General features: G+C 35.6%; 1 protein-coding gene across 1 annotated transcript in view; it reads right to left on the reverse strand.

Moving 5' to 3' along the window:
* Positions 1–8807, reverse strand: part of LOC129282880 (purine nucleoside phosphorylase-like) — a 30905-nt gene extending 22098 nt beyond the window's left edge. The window contains exons 1-2 of the mRNA XM_064115130.1: positions 8668–8807; positions 1765–1940 (exon numbers count right to left, since the gene is read on the reverse strand). Coding sequence (XP_063971200.1) covers positions 1765–1940; positions 8668–8807 — 316 coding nt within the window. The remainder of the gene's footprint in view (positions 1–1764; positions 1941–8667) is intronic.
* Between the last annotated feature and the right edge of the window lie 7387 nt (positions 8808–16194).

The following is a 16194-nucleotide window of genomic DNA, read 5'->3' on the forward strand; positions in this document are numbered from 1 at the left end:
ACACTAAGCAATAAAAGAAAGCAAAGATAAATAAGTCTTTCTTTATTTTTTTGGACCAGTAAAAATGGGAACAAAATGAGAATCTACCGGTCCGACATGATCAGGTTGGACCAGTAGAAAAAAGGGTAAGCGTGGAGCCCTTACGTCATTCCTCATCTCAAGTGGTGATGTGAAATTTACAAAGAGTGTGATCTCTGCCCGATATTTGAACCTCGCAGAACAAAATAATTTTATGTTATTTATTTAAAGTTAAAGATTTTATCTTAAGAAAATGATACTGGCGCAATTTAAGTGATGGAAAAGGCTCGAGATATTTATATCTAGGAGTAAAATTCACAAAGCAAAATGCTGAAAATTTGATCAAAATCGGATAACGAATAACGAAGTTATTCAATTTTAAAGATTTGCACTATTCCGGTGAAACAGTTCTAGGCATGTCTTTATGAATATTCATTGGTGGGCTGATGATATCATATCCCAACTTGTTCTTTTGTATTTTATTATATGAAATTAGGTCTAATCAAAAATTTTCTACCAAGAACTAAAACAATTGGACTGACAACTGATAAGTGCATTAGTTATGTATTGCCACAACTTATTTCATTATAAGGGAGACACGTCATTTACGCATGTATGGAATAATGAAACATTTATGATTTCATGTAATAACATAAGAACAAGGAAAGTGGGGGATGTGACATCATCAACTAACGTAATGAATATTCATTACGATGTGCATATACAGTGCGTCCCAGAAAAAACGAAACCGAGATTTAGCGATGATTTATCATAACTTAATCATAAATAAAATAGACAAATGACCTACCAAAGTAAAGCTTAGAATCTCTTCTTTCATCTGGTATTACTTAGATTATTCCTCATTCACGCATGATTGAGCAAAAACAATTCGAAAAAAGGATGCCAAAAACTCATTTGGCGGGGGGTATCTGAATTTCAAAAAGAAAATCACATGACTAAAAAGTTCAATATCTTCTCTTTTCTTTGATACCTAAATCATAGAAAATGGTCAAGTAGTAAAAAAGTTATGATCCCTCGAAACAATGCTTGTATTTCCATAATTTCATTAAATAAACGCGTTTTCCCTGGTTTCCCACTGAAGCTATCGCACGGTAACAAAAGACTTAATGCATGGCTGATCGTCAACAAAACGGAGTGTCGAGTGAGTTTGAACGCTAGCCTGTAAAGCCTCTTCATTTTATGAAATTATTGAAATTCAAGCCTTATTTCAAATAACCAGAACTTTGTTATTTCTTGACCATTTTCTGTGATTCAGGTATCAAATTAAAGAGCAGATATTGAACTTTTTTAAAAATGTGGTTTTCATTTTAAAACCCAGAAACGGCCCGCCAAGTGACTTTTTGGTATCGCCTTTTCAAATTGTTTTTGCTCACTCATGCGTGAATAAGAAATAATCGAAGTAATTTCAGATGAAAGAGAAGATTCTAAGCTTTAAAATGGTAGGTCATTTGTCTATTGTATTTGCGATTAAGTTATGATAAATCATCGATAAATCTCGGTTTCGTTTTTTGTGGGACGCACTGTATAACAACTGTTTTCACAAACTATTGAAAAACTTTAAAATTCAATAACTTCGTTATTTGTCATCCGATTTTGATGAATTTTTCAGCATTTTGCTTTGTGAATTTTACTCTATTTATTTAGATATATCTTTAGCCCGGCCATCTCTATAAATTTATTCCTTTTTTTCTCTTCATGATTCTCCCTCCCACCAACACTCCTTACCTGTATGAAGGGGGAAGCCAGGAATATCTTTGTATGGTACAGTGCATTTCTTCTCCAGCTTATCGGCCAGTCCCGTGGCCAGTCCCATCAAAGCAGACCCACAGATGATGCCTATCGTTGGACGATGAGGTTGCTTTGCCAACAAAAACTCGGCTTTCTTCTTGGTTTCCTCATAACTAAAACGAATGAAAAAAGGGAATATTATCCTAAAAATGGAGAAAAAAAAATCACATTTCACTTGAAGCATGGAAAAAGGTGTTTCAATTGCTTCTTAAGGCATAAAACTGCATTTTTCACAATGTGTAGGATGGCGGGTCGGGTGTCCGGACACTTTATATTTTAAAAGCCTTCTTTTTTGTCTTTAAATTACACTAAAAATATGAATTCAATAGTTGTAATCATCTATTTTGTTCTTTATAATATTTCCTAAAAAATGATGAAACTTCGCTTGTAAATTTTTCAAATGACTTTCTAAAATTGATCGTCCGGACACACAATAACTGGGTAAACAATCATTTACGATGACATATCAAATGACACTGTTCATCAACTCTTAAACTGGGAGTCATTAAAATCATCGCGTATAAAACATACTCTTTCAATGGTTTATATGAGTGTGAATGGTCTTAAAACATACTCTTTCAATGGTTTATAAGAGTTTGAATGGTATTAGTGCGCCTTACTTGAATAATATATTTCAGTTTTCAACTCATAAATATTCTCTCCGTTCTGATAAAAATCTTTCTCTCCCGAAACCACGGACTGAATATTGTAAAAGAATGTTTTCATACAGGGGTACGACATATTTTAATGAATTGCCACGTGATGCTTAATGTTCTGTTTCTTATAATTCATTTAATAACGTAGTTAATAACCACATCGTAAATTGGGTCTGACTGTACATTATTCTCTGTTGCTCAATTCCTATGCATTGAAATGTAGGGTGTGTTAACGTAGGGGGGGGTGGGGGGCTAGATGTTATGACCGATTATTTTATTGTCTCACCTGCAGTGGCGTACCGTGGGTCACGGCATTGGGGGGGGCACGAGCAAAAATTTTGAGTCACTTAGTGAGCGCAGCGCGCCCAGTTGCCAGGTATACTGACCTAATAGAGACATTTTAAGGACAGTGCCATTAAACGGATATGTATCTCACTGGTCAAATAATGCGAGCGCGAAGCGCGAGCTTAAAATTTTTGATATTCAGACCTAAAAAAGGACATTATAAAATTCTTTTGTAATCATGATACGTACCTGTCTCGCTAAATAATGCGAGCGAAATTTTTGTAAATATTGACCCCAAACAGGAAGATTTTAAGGACTATATTTTAGGAATCCGTTAAGAGTATACACATCTCACCATAGTCATCTAATGCGAGTGCCAATAAGCGCTTGCTGATTTTGTTAGAATTACATCTAAACATATGCACATAAAGCACTTGTAATCATGATTAACATACCCATCTCACTAATCAAATCTTGCGAGCGCGAAGCGCGAGCTGAAAATTTAGGAAATTCAGACCTGAAGAGGGGCATTTTAAGGCTTGTTTGTAGGAATTCACGAAGACCATACGTAGTTCACTAACCAAACGGTGCGAGCGCGACATGGGGTCATTGGATTCTGTTTTCCAAGAACACAGATGAGGAAGAGATAGTGAAATCACAAAGTCATATCTTGTAGACAAATATTACTACATCCTACGTTGAAGTAGGTAGTATTAATCACTTCTTCAACTGGAGCAGAGATTTTAATGATTTCCTAAGTGAATTTGCCATGGTACCTGACTGAGTTTCCTAATCAGATTATGTTCCCACCTAACATGAGTGAGGCAACTAGTCGTCAGGGAAGGGTAGTTCACTAACCAAACGGTGCGAGCGCGAAGCGCGAGGTGAAAATTTTTGATATTCAGATCAGAAAAAGGAACATTTCAAGGACTGATTCTAGGAATTCATTGAGAGCAGACATATTTCACCAATCCGCTACTGCTAACGTAAGCACGGACAGGAAATGTTTTATATTAAGACCTTAAAATGGGGCAATCACTTTAGTCATGAAAAAGAAGCATACTGTTGTACATAAAACCATAACTCGAAGTGCGAGGAAATATATTTGGCAGTTTGGTATATATTGACTTGAAAACGGGAGGTTTTAGTTTTTATCAGGGTTATATATCTCGGTAAACAGACAATGCGAGCATCAGGAGCAATGAAAACATAGGCCCTGAGCAAATTATGTTTCATTAAGTTATGAAAAATGTTTCTTATGTAATATAACATAACATATTATTATCAAATAATATAACATTATAATGAACAATAATGTCTTTTTCCCCACTACGTTTCTCTTCCTTTCTCCCTCTTTTTCTCCTTTTCCCCGTTTTTTTTTTTTGGGGGGGGGGTCAGCCGATTGGGGGGGCACGTGCCCCCCCATGCCCCCCCCCCCCCCCCGTAGTTACGCCACTGCTCACCTGCATAGCAGAGTGAGACTATAGGCGCCACTTTTCCGACGGCGGCGGCGTCAACACCAAATCTTAAACGAAGGTTAGGTTTTTGAAATGACAGCATAACTTAGAAAGTATATGGACCTAGTTCATGAAACTTGGCCGTACGGTTAATCAAATATTACTAAACATCCTGCCTGAGTTTCATGTCACATGACCAAGATTAAAGGTCATTTAGGGTCAATGAACTTAGACCATGTTGGGGGAATCAACATCAAAATCTTAACCTAAGGTTAAGTTTTTGAAATGTCATATCATAACTTAGAAAATATATGGACCTAGTTCATGAAACTTACACATAATGTTAATCAAGTATCACTGAACATCCTGCATGAGTTTCACGTCACATGACCAAGGTTAAAGGTCATTTAGGGTCAATGAACTTTGGCCGAATTGGTAGCATCTGTTGAATTACCATCATAACTTTCAAAGTTTATGGATCTGAGTCATGAAACTTAGACATAATAGTTATCAAGTATTACTGAACATCCGGTGCAAGTTTCAGGTCACATGATCAAGGTCAAAGGTCATTTAGGGTCAATGAACTTTGGCCAAATTGCGGGTATTTGTTGAATTACCATCATAACTTTGAAAGTATGTTGGTCAAGTTCATAAAACTTGGACATAAGAGTAACCAAGTATCACTGAACATCTTGTGCGAGTTATATTAGTTTTCAAAGTCAGCACTGCTGCTATATTGAATCGCGTGATCCAGGTGAGACCGCCAGAGGCATTCCACTTGTTTCTTATTGTTTTTGGTATTTTATTTCTTATATTGTGTATAATTCATATTTATGTAATTTTTTTCTATGCTATATGAGGACCCCTCGGTAGACCAGCAGCACCATGATTGATGCTGCTGAGTAGGGCCATCCTCCCGATTTCCATTTATCAATTCACATGTATCATTATTATACGTATTGTTATTTGTTTTTTTAACGGAAATAAATTCAATTCTACTCAAAAAAGAATCCCTGACAAAGTTAATTGTAAGAAAAACAATAAAAAACAAAAGGTCCAAAAATACAGAGAAATACATAATTGCAAAAAACAATATAATACATAATAAATTGTTCTGATATCGCAATTTTTTCTTGTTAATTTGCTGAGAACCCCACAAAGTTTCTACACCAAAGATTAGAACATTTGGGGGGTTATTTAGGGAATTAGAGGAAAAAAGTATGATTTACGCATAAATAGCATGATTAATTAATAGGGATTTGCATGAATTAAATCAATACAAAATTTTGTAGATGTTCAAGGCAAAGCTGCGCGCCAATTCTCGGCGCGATCGACGGCCGAGATCTCTCAGCTCCCCCTGTTGCACCCACAAATGTAATAACGCCCACAAATGTAATAACACTTTACCCACAAATGTAATAACGCCCACAAATGTAATAACACTTTACCCACAAATGTAATAATTTCACCCACAAATGTAATAATGCACTTTACCCACAAATGTAATAATTTTTGATCGCCCAGAAATGTAATAACGACTTTACCCACAAATGTAATAAATTTGAAGGGATTTTTGGCGAATCCATCTAAACTAAAATCCTATAGTAATGCGTTCATATAGCGATGGACCTATGGTAATAGGTCCATGATATAGCACAAAAGTGCAAAGTCTTTTTTCCAGACCCGGTTAATTAAAAATTATAATATAAGTCCAAAGTCTTTTTTTCCAGACCCGGTTGCTAAAAAAAATATAACATAAGTCTTAAGTCTTTTTCCAGACCCGGTTGTTTAAAAAATTATTATATAAGTCCAAATTTTTATCCAGACCCGGTTATTGAAAAAATTATAATATAAGTCCAAACTAAGATACGATAATGATATTCCAGTGGAATAAAAATGAGAATCGAGCTTAGTCTTTTCTCCAGACCCAGTTAATTAAGGCTGGTGGAATAAATGTCTTTGTTGTTGTTTCAACTTATACGGCGAGTATTGTGAATATATGCGCTAAGAGTAAAATCAGAACCAAGCATAGTCTTTTCTCCAGACCCGGTTACTTAAAACTAAAAACTAAAACCCTATACTAATGCGTTCATATAGCAAAAAGTGCAAAGTCTTTTTTCGAGACCCGGTTAATTAAAAAATTATGATATAAGTCAAAGTCTTTTTTCCAGACCCGTTGGAGTAAAAAAATTATAATATAAGTCCAAAGCCTTTTTCCAGACCCGGTTGTTTAAAAAATTACAATATAAGTCCAAAGTCTTTTTCCAGACCCGGTTGTTTAAAAAATCATACTATAAGTCCAAAGTCTTTTTTCCAGACCCAGTTATTTCAAAAATTATAATATAAGTCCAAACTAAGATACCATGATGATATTCCAGTGGAATAAAAATGAAAATAGAGTTTAGTCCTTTCTCCCAACCCTGTTATTCCAAAATTATAAATAACAACAAACACAACAACAAAAACAGTATAAAGACCCCATAATCTTTATTAATGCTGGATAACATGGACATATAGCGTAGTCTTTCAGCCAGACCCAGTTATTTTTTTTTCAAAACAACGCAAATAGTAATAATAAAAAACTACAAATCTAAGACCAAGCAATCCTTCAACCTAAGAACCTGCTTTTAAAAGAGGTTAAGAGCGTTGTCTTTATTCCAGACCTAATCATTAAAACAATTACAAAAAAATCTTCTAACGTAAGACCCTATCATATTCTTATTTTTGTGGAATAACACGAGATTCAAAACGTACTCTTTCCTCCAGACCCGTTTATTAAAAAAAAAACTTCAGATCTAAGACCAATTTTCAAAAGTTACACCCAGAAACCCATTTTTTTTTCAAATAATACTAAGACCCCTACAAAACATTGTAATAATGCATGGGTAAATCAATCATCTTTTCTCAAGACTTGGTTATTATTTGAAAAAAATAAAATAGTTTTTACAAATATTCTAAAACGAATACCCAATAATCTAATTACTGTGGAATAACATGAAGATCGATTGTAGAATTTCCTCCAGACACAATTATTTCAAGAATAAAAAAGCAATAAAAACCCAACCCCCAACAACGAATCTAAGAACCAACAATCCTCCAAATTAAGACCATGTAGAAAAGCACATGTTTAGAGCGTTGTCTTTATTCCAGACCCAGTCATTTAAAAAAATAATTTAAACAATCTTAAAAACATAAAACTTTGTCATATTCTTATTCCTGTGGAATAACACGAGTATTATGCTTAGTCTTTCGTCTAGACCCGGTTATTCAAAAGATAAACAAATATTGAAAAAAAAAATCTAGGCTAAGACCAATCTTCAAAATTAAACCCAGTTAAAATGCTTGGGTTTAGAGTGTTGTCTTTACCCCACACCCAGTTCTCTTAAAATACAAATTAAGCCAAACTATAAAAACCATGTGATAACGCATACCACAAAGACGACAAATTAATCATAGGCGTAAATATTCATATGATACGCGCCCTAAAATCCAAGATAGCAACAACAACAACATGGTTATTCTACATTAATGATATTGTGGGGTCTTTGCTGATACTGTTTGTTTGTTTGTTTTTATTGTTTCTTATAATTTCCTATTTTAAAATAACTGGGTCTGGAGCAAAGACTACGCCATATTTTCATGCTATTCAATGTTGATAAGATTGCAGAGTCTTTGTTTTGTTGTTGTTGTGTTTTTTAATGATTTTTATAACTGGGTCTGGAGAAAAGACCACGCTTTATTTCCATGTTATTAAACATGAATAGGATCGTGGGTCTTTGTTTATTATTATTATTATTATTAATTCATTATTATTCATTTGTTATTTGAAAGATCTGGGTCTGGATGAAAGACTACGATATATTTCCATGATACGAATACTGCGGCGGCGGAGGAGGTAGGTCATGGCTGCGGGCTTCTCTTGATTTTTTCAATCTATATCTCGGATTTATTTAGGATTTTCTGGATTTATTAACTGGACATACGTGCTTGTCTGATAGATAGATACATACATTGGAATACTATTTGGATTTGTCAAAGGTCTCGGTATGCAAACTTTCTGGGTCTTGCAACTTAGTTTCATGCACAACTAACACAAATTTGATTTTCCCGCCAAATTTCGGCGCGTGGTCATTATGACCGACACGTCGTCATTGATGATGGATTCCGATCACATTGGTCAAAATAGTGGGGGAGATTATTGGTCTGTAGTTAATAACAAAACAGTAAAGCCCCAGTCACATATAGACCCCAGACCATCCCGGATCTGATCCGGGGTGGTCCGGGGAGAGATCCGTGTTGGCGCCTTGGGCATCCTTGGAGGTCCGTGTTGGTCCTTGAATGTCCGGGAGGCCAACACGGCAGTTTTTGACTGTCAAAAACATCCGGCGTCATCCGTGGACTGCCGGGTAGACAAGCAATCCGGGTTGGTCCGTGTAGCTGACGTGTTGGTCCGTGTAGCTGACGTGTTGGTCCATGTTGCTGACGTGTAGGTTCGTGTAGTTGCCGTGTAGGTCCGTGTAGTTGCCGTGTAGGTCCGTGTAGCTGCCTGGAGTATATTTAGCAGTCCGTGTTTTTTCCCCATCAATGTTATACAACACTGTTTACTTTATGAACTTTTCAGTAGTTGCTAAACAGTTGACATTAACATAATTATGCTTAATTTATGTAAGATTAAATATTCAAAATTGAATTTCTTGTTTAACATTTCAAGAACTTAACAACTACTGTAAAAACATTTAACTGTGTTGTATAAAAAAATAAAACAGCGTTTTTACTGGTTAAGGAAGTTTTGAGTTTTTATATACTTTTTATTTTGTAATTCACTCAGAAATCAATTACGATGTTGCGACAAGGATGAGAAAATGAATGAAATAAATAAAATTGACAAGAATCAGCTCATTTTTATGAGCAAATTTTCATTTGCCGTGCTTGTCAATATAGCTGACGTTATGGTCCGTGTGGTTGACGTGTTGGTTCGTGTAGCTGACGTGTTGGTCCGTGTTGCTGACGTGTTGGTCCGTGTAGCTGACGTGTTGGTCCGGGTAGCTGACGTATTGGTCCGTGTAGCTGACGTGTTGGTCCGTATTGCTGACGTGTTGGTCCGTGTTGCTGACGTGTAGGTCCGTGTTGCTGACGTGTTGGTCCGTGTTGACGACCAGATGATCCGTGTAGACGACGTGCTCTGTCGGCATGGTCCGTGTAGATCCTTGTGAAGATGCCGTGTTTGCCGTCATCAACGCTCGTCGACGCTTAATCCAGGGCAAAACGATCCCGGACCTCCCCGGATCATGCCGGCATTGCCGTGTTGATCCGTGAGGATCCTTGTCTATTTGTGACTGGGGCTTAAGAAGAAAAAAGAGAAAAGTGAGAGAAGGCAGTAGCCAGAATATAGAGAATTTATCGCCATGCCGTGGAGACTCTTCTTCGGATGGAAATGACCAATCAGTTTTTCAAACTCCAACTGCCTCCTCCAACCATAATAACATGACGGTATTAATTATGCCCATTGCCAAAGAAAGGTCACTGAGAAATGTTAATATGCGGACAGTTGCGAATGCAATCCATAATTGTTCTGGATCAGCACCTGCTAACATGAATTTCTTTAGGTCAGGCATTCTTATCAAGTGTGTAAATACTAGACAGTATAAGTTACTACATGACATTGAAGATATTGGTAACATACCGGTTAAAGCCATTGATAGAACAATCACGCTAAAAGGTGTTATCTCTGACATCCCCACGGAAATGTCAGAGGAAGAATTACTCGTTGAGTTGAAATCACAACATGTAGTAAGTGTAAAGAGAATTATGAGAAAGGGAAATAATAGGCCTAATGATGCAAACAACAAAGAAACAAATTACCCTACTCGTAGCTTAATCATTTCCTTCGAAAAGGTGAAAACTCTACCAAAAAACAATACATCCCCTGACTTATTCGTTGCTTCCAATGTCAACGATTTGGACATACAATAGCTAATTGTCGCCAAAAACTTAGATGCGTTCGGTGTGGAGGTGAACATCCATTTGAGGAATGCAATCGCAAGGAAGAGCGAAATTGTGTTAATTGTGGAGGTAACCACTCAGCCGCCTTTAGAGGATGTGAAGAAGCAATTAAGGCAAAAGAAATCTTAAAGATTAAGGTTGTCAATAAAATGAACTATGCACAGGCGCTCAAAAAATACAATGGGATGCAGCAAAATGACAAAAATCTTGCTAATAATGATAGCGCGCCCTCATATGCACAGGCTGTCAAACCTAACTCCAAAAGTGCTCACATTGGAAGCAAGGAAAGTCGACCGAACGAGATAACAATCGAGGCTGAAATTCATGATGATTCAACTTCAATTCATGAATCCGCACAAGCAGATCTCCCTGGCCCAACCCTAGTAGGAAATAAAGTGAAACAGGTTGAAACTAATAGATATAGGCCAACCCCCTGGCAAAAGAGAACTTCTTGATGTCAGCATCCAATGAGGATCTGATTACTTTCTTTGTAAAATTGTTTATGATTTTCTTCAAAGAACACTCAGAGGCCGAAGTTGTAACTCTCATTGAGTCCTCTGTTGAAAAACTTATGGCTACCAATCCATCAAGAGCGAGCTAATTAATTCATTCATGACTGCACTTTTAGTCCTACAATGGAATGCACAAAGTATGATTGGACACGGTGATGAGTTAATAAAGTATTTAGAATGTAATAAGAATACACCTTTCCACCTCATCTGCATTCAAGAAACGTGGTTTTCAGAGGAACATATACTCCACATCCCGAATTATAGCTGCTTCACTAGAAATAGAGATAAGCAGCGAGGTGGTGGATGTGCATTATATGTTCACGACTCTGTTCACTACGATTATCCTACAATACACGCAGATATAGAAATGCAATTGATAAATTTATATATGCATAATTTTACTTTATCCGTTGTCAATTATTATAATCCTTGTGAGAGAATAGACGAAAACATTCTAAATACTTTATTGCGCCATGTTAAGGACACTACGAAATTGTTATTATTAGGGGAATTTAACTCCCACAATACACTTTGGGGAAGCGATACAACAGATAACAATGGGATCCTGATAGAAGAATTTCTTATGCATCATGATTTGATGGTTCTTAATGATGGCTCAGGTACAAGATTGAATCCTGTAACAGGAAAAACCTCATGTTTAGATTTATCTATTATCTCCTCTTCCTTAGCTATGAACTGTCAGTGGTACACCCTTCCTGACAAATTTGGAAGTGATCACTTTCCAGTTATAACAGAAATATATACCGGTAAACAGATCTCGAAACAAGACGAAGTAAGAGAGACTAAATACAAATGGTCCCTGAAAGGTATGGACTGGAAATTTTTCAGTAATATATGTGAGAAAATCTATAAAAAATAGTATATGAATAATAATATTGATGTTAACATTCTTTATGAAAGATTTATGGACATTTTAGCAATGTCTCTAAATGAATCGGCACCCATTAAGAAAAGGGCGCATCGCAATCCAGTCCCAAGGTGGACAACGAAATGTTCCTTAAAAATCAAAGAAAGGAATAAAGCGAAAAATAAATTAACAAAATGTCTATCAACTGAGAACATGATTACTTATAAACAAAAGAAAGCTGAAGCTCAAAAAGAAATTCGACTTGCCAAACGTCAGTATTGGCAGTTATACTGCTCTAAATTGAGTCGCTTCACTCCGCTTGGTCAAATTTGGCGTTTTGTTAAAAGATTGAAAGGTGTCCCTAATCCAACAAGGCGTAACATGCCTGTATTGTTCTTAGAGAATGGAGAAACGCTTCTCAGTGATACAGACAAAGCCAAAGCCAATGCTTTTGCTCGATCTTTTGTCCAAGTTGGAGAAACTACCAATGCTGACAGTTCGGATAAAGAGATCAATAGGCAGTTTGAAAATCTTCCTTTCAAGAACACAGGTAATATGCCTCTAGCAATTAACGAACAATTTCAGATGATAGAGTATCATATAAAGTATCCTAGTCCAGGATAGGCCCCATAGAAAATTGTCCAAACCTTGTTTTTTCCTATATACAATATTTTTTCATGGTTTCTTGTCAATTTGAGGGTGCTGATTACGAATCTGAATGATGCCACTCGTGTAACCTTGAGCATTTTCCGCAAATTGGCAAAATCTAATATGGCCGCCAAAATATGCAAATTACCCATGAAAATCATAAAATTGCCAGTAGATTGGCTATAAAATGTATGTAATTGTGTTGCAGGAGTGAAATACTCTCTCAAAAAACGATTTTTGAAAAAATATGTATTTTCTTGATATTTAAAATGGCCGCCATAGACCGCTGTATTCAACTTTATGTACAATATGAATGGGGAAAATAATTTTCACAAAAGTGAGCACTAAATGCAAGTAATTGTGATTTTTTGTGAAGTAATGGATGAAAACATGATTGCTAACGAAAAATATCATTTGTTATGTCATATGTGTAATAAATGAAGCATTTTAGTATTCAAAAAGCCACCGAACGCCCTGACAGTATTATGTATAATGTTAATGGGGACAAAAGAAAATCACAAGAGTGAGTACTAAAATGCATATTATTAAGATACGCGAGTGGCATATTGGCTAAAAATTCAATTTTAACGGAATATAATATGTGAGATGCAATTTATGTGATAAATGCTGTATTTTGAAATTCAAAATGGCCGCCATATGCCCATTATACATTATGTACAATGCGAATGGAGAAACTCATTTTCACGAGAATAAGTACATAAAATGCATGTAATTGTGATATACGAGTAAAATATTGTCTGAAACACGTTTTCTAGCTAAACATATCATTTCTCTAGTCATGCATGAGATAAATGCTGTATTGTTAAATTCAAAATGGCCCCTATAGGCCCTAACAGTATTATCTACAATGTAAATGGGGACATGTAATTTTGTAAGAATTTGGATTTGCTTGACTATGAAATCCATATAATCCTTTTGTATGAGTAAAATATTATTTGAAAGCATGATTTTTATGAAATATAGCATTTCTTCTGCCATGTAAGTGATATTATACTGTATTTTGACATTCAAAATAGCCGCTACAAGCCTTAACTTAATTATGCTACATGCGTTTAGGGAAACTTATTTTCAGTGATAATCCTAAAAAATATGCATGTTGCTGTGATGTACGAGTAAAAATATTGTCTTAAATATGATTTCTAAATAAATACATCCCATGTTGCTCATGGAGGTAATAAATGTTGTACTTTGAAATTCAAAATGGCTGTCATAGGCCCTAAAAGTATTATGTACATTGTAATTTGGTACATATAATTTCGACAGAATTTGGCTTTGCTTGACTATAAGAATTGCATATAATTGTGATGTAAGAGTGAAATATTGTCTAAAACCATGGTTACTAACGAGATATATCATATCTGGTGTAATTAAGGTGGCAAATGCTGCATTCTGAAATCGTAAATGGCCGCCATAGGCCCTTACTGTATAATGTACAATTTGAATGAGGACAGAGAATTTTCACAAAAGGGCATATGGCGGCCATTTTCAATTTTGAAATATAACATTAATCACATAAATTTTATATAATATGATATATTTCGTTAGTAACCATGGTTTTAGACAATATTTCACTCATACACCACCTTTTAGTCAAGCAAAGCGAAAATCTGTTAAAATCATTTGTCCCCATTCACATTGTACATAATAATGTTAGGGCCTGTAGCGGCCATTTTGACTTTCAAAATCCAGTATTTTCACCTACCTGGCAAGAGAACTGATATATTTTGTTAGAAATTGTACTTTCAGACAATATTTTACTCATAGATCAGAATTACGTGCATTTATGGTGCTCACTCCTGTGAAAATTGATTTCCTAGTTCGCATTGTACATAATACAATATATGTCTATGGCGGCCATTTTGAAAGTCAAAATAAAGTATCATAACACAAACTTAAAACCTGAATGATATATTTCGTTAAAAATTATGTTTTTTTAGACAGTATCCCAATTATTTATCACAAATAAATGCATTTCAGTGCTCACTCTTGTGATTTCATTGGTCCTCTTTCCCATTGTACATAATACTTTTAGGGCCTTTGGCGGCCATTTTGAATATCAAAATACAACATTTATCACATACATGGCATATTAAATAATATATTTTGTGAACAATTATGTTTTTAGTCAGCATTCCACTCGTTTACTTTAATAATATGCATTTTAGTGCTCACTCTTGTGATTTGTTTTTGTCCCCTTTGCTGTAGTACATAATACTTTTTTGGCCAGTGGCGGCTATTTTTAATATAAAATACAACAATTTTCCCATACATGACATGATAAATGATATATCTTGTTAACATTGATGATTTGCATACGTTACTTCGTCCATATATCACAATTACTTGCAGTTTAGGGAATATTTTTGTGAAAAATATTTTTCCCTATTCCCATTGTACATAATAAGGTATATGGCGGCCATTTTGAATATGAAGAAAATAAATATTTTTTTCAAAAATCGTTTTTTCAGAGATTATTTTACTCCTGCAACACAATTAAATACATTTTGTAGCCAGTCTGCTGGCAATTTTATGATTTTCATGGGTAATTTGCATATTTTGGCGGCCATATTGGATTTTGCCAATTTGCGGAAAATGCTCAAGGTTACACAAGTGGCATCATTCAGATTCGTAATCAGCACCCTCGAATTGACAAGAAACCATGAAAAAATATTGTATATATGAAAAAACAAGGTTATGCCTCTTCTATCCTGGACTATCCTACAAGGTAAGAAACCCTCAACTCCAGGAGAAAATGGAATAGGTTATCACGTGTACGAGCACCTGCCGGAGTCCCTTAAACATATGATGTTACTTGTTATTAATAGGATCTGGGAAACCGGTACAATACCAGTGCCATGCAAGCACTCCATACTTATTCCCATGTTAAAGCAGGACAAAAACCCATCCAAAACAGATTCTTATCGACCCATTGCACTCACGTCCTGTTTCATCAAACTTATGGAAAGTATGGTAAAAAAAACGACTTCAAATGTATCTTGAAAAACATGTTTTACTATCTCCTATACAGAATGGATTCCACAAAGGTCGAGGAACGATTGATAACATTGTTCATCTTGAGAATGAAATTCAAAAGAATTTGAAAACTGGTGTTAAAACATTGGCAATCTTTATAGACATAAAGAAAGCATTTGACTCCCTATGGACAAAAGGACTCCTAGTCAAATTAAGTAAATTAGGTCTTACAGGAAACATTCTACTTTTCTTAAAAAATCTATTGACACATCGCACTATTCAAGTTCGAGTAGGGGATCATCTTTCTGACATTATGGAAACCAATAATGGAATTCCTGAAGGCAGTAGCCTTAGTCCTGAATTGTTTAATATTATGGTGCATGATATTCCAATTTCACCAACCATTCACAATCTTCTTTATGCTGATGATTGTGTAATATGAAAATCTGCCAATGATATAAGAGAGGGTACCAAAGAAATCCAGGAATATCTAAATATACTTCGTGACTGGTTTCTCTCTTGGGGAATGATGATTTCTTATGAGAAAACGGTTCCCGTACTTTTCTCCTATTCCCCTCGATATGATCCACATCTCGAGATATATTTGGGGGACAACCTCCTAACGCCAAGGAAGGAGTACAAATATCTTGGTACTATTTTCGACTCTAGGCTAACATGGAGACCCCACATACATGAAGTAGTTCAAAGATGTAAAAAGAGAATTAACATTTTGAAATGTTTATCTTATGCCAATTTCTGTGGTAATGTTGGAGAACTACTTCACGTATACCGGGCAATTATTCGGTCTCTCATGGATTATTCATGTGAGGCTTATGACTCTGCAACCACAAATGTTAAAAATATTCTTAACTCTTGCCAATATCAGTCACTCGCCATATGCGCGGGAGCAAAAAGGGGCACTTCCCTTCGAACTCTTCAAGTAG

This window comes from Lytechinus pictus, unplaced genomic scaffold, assembly GCF_037042905.1.
Source record: "Lytechinus pictus isolate F3 Inbred unplaced genomic scaffold, Lp3.0 scaffold_20, whole genome shotgun sequence".
NCBI classification, from domain to species: Eukaryota; Metazoa; Echinodermata; class Echinoidea; order Temnopleuroida; family Toxopneustidae; genus Lytechinus; species Lytechinus pictus.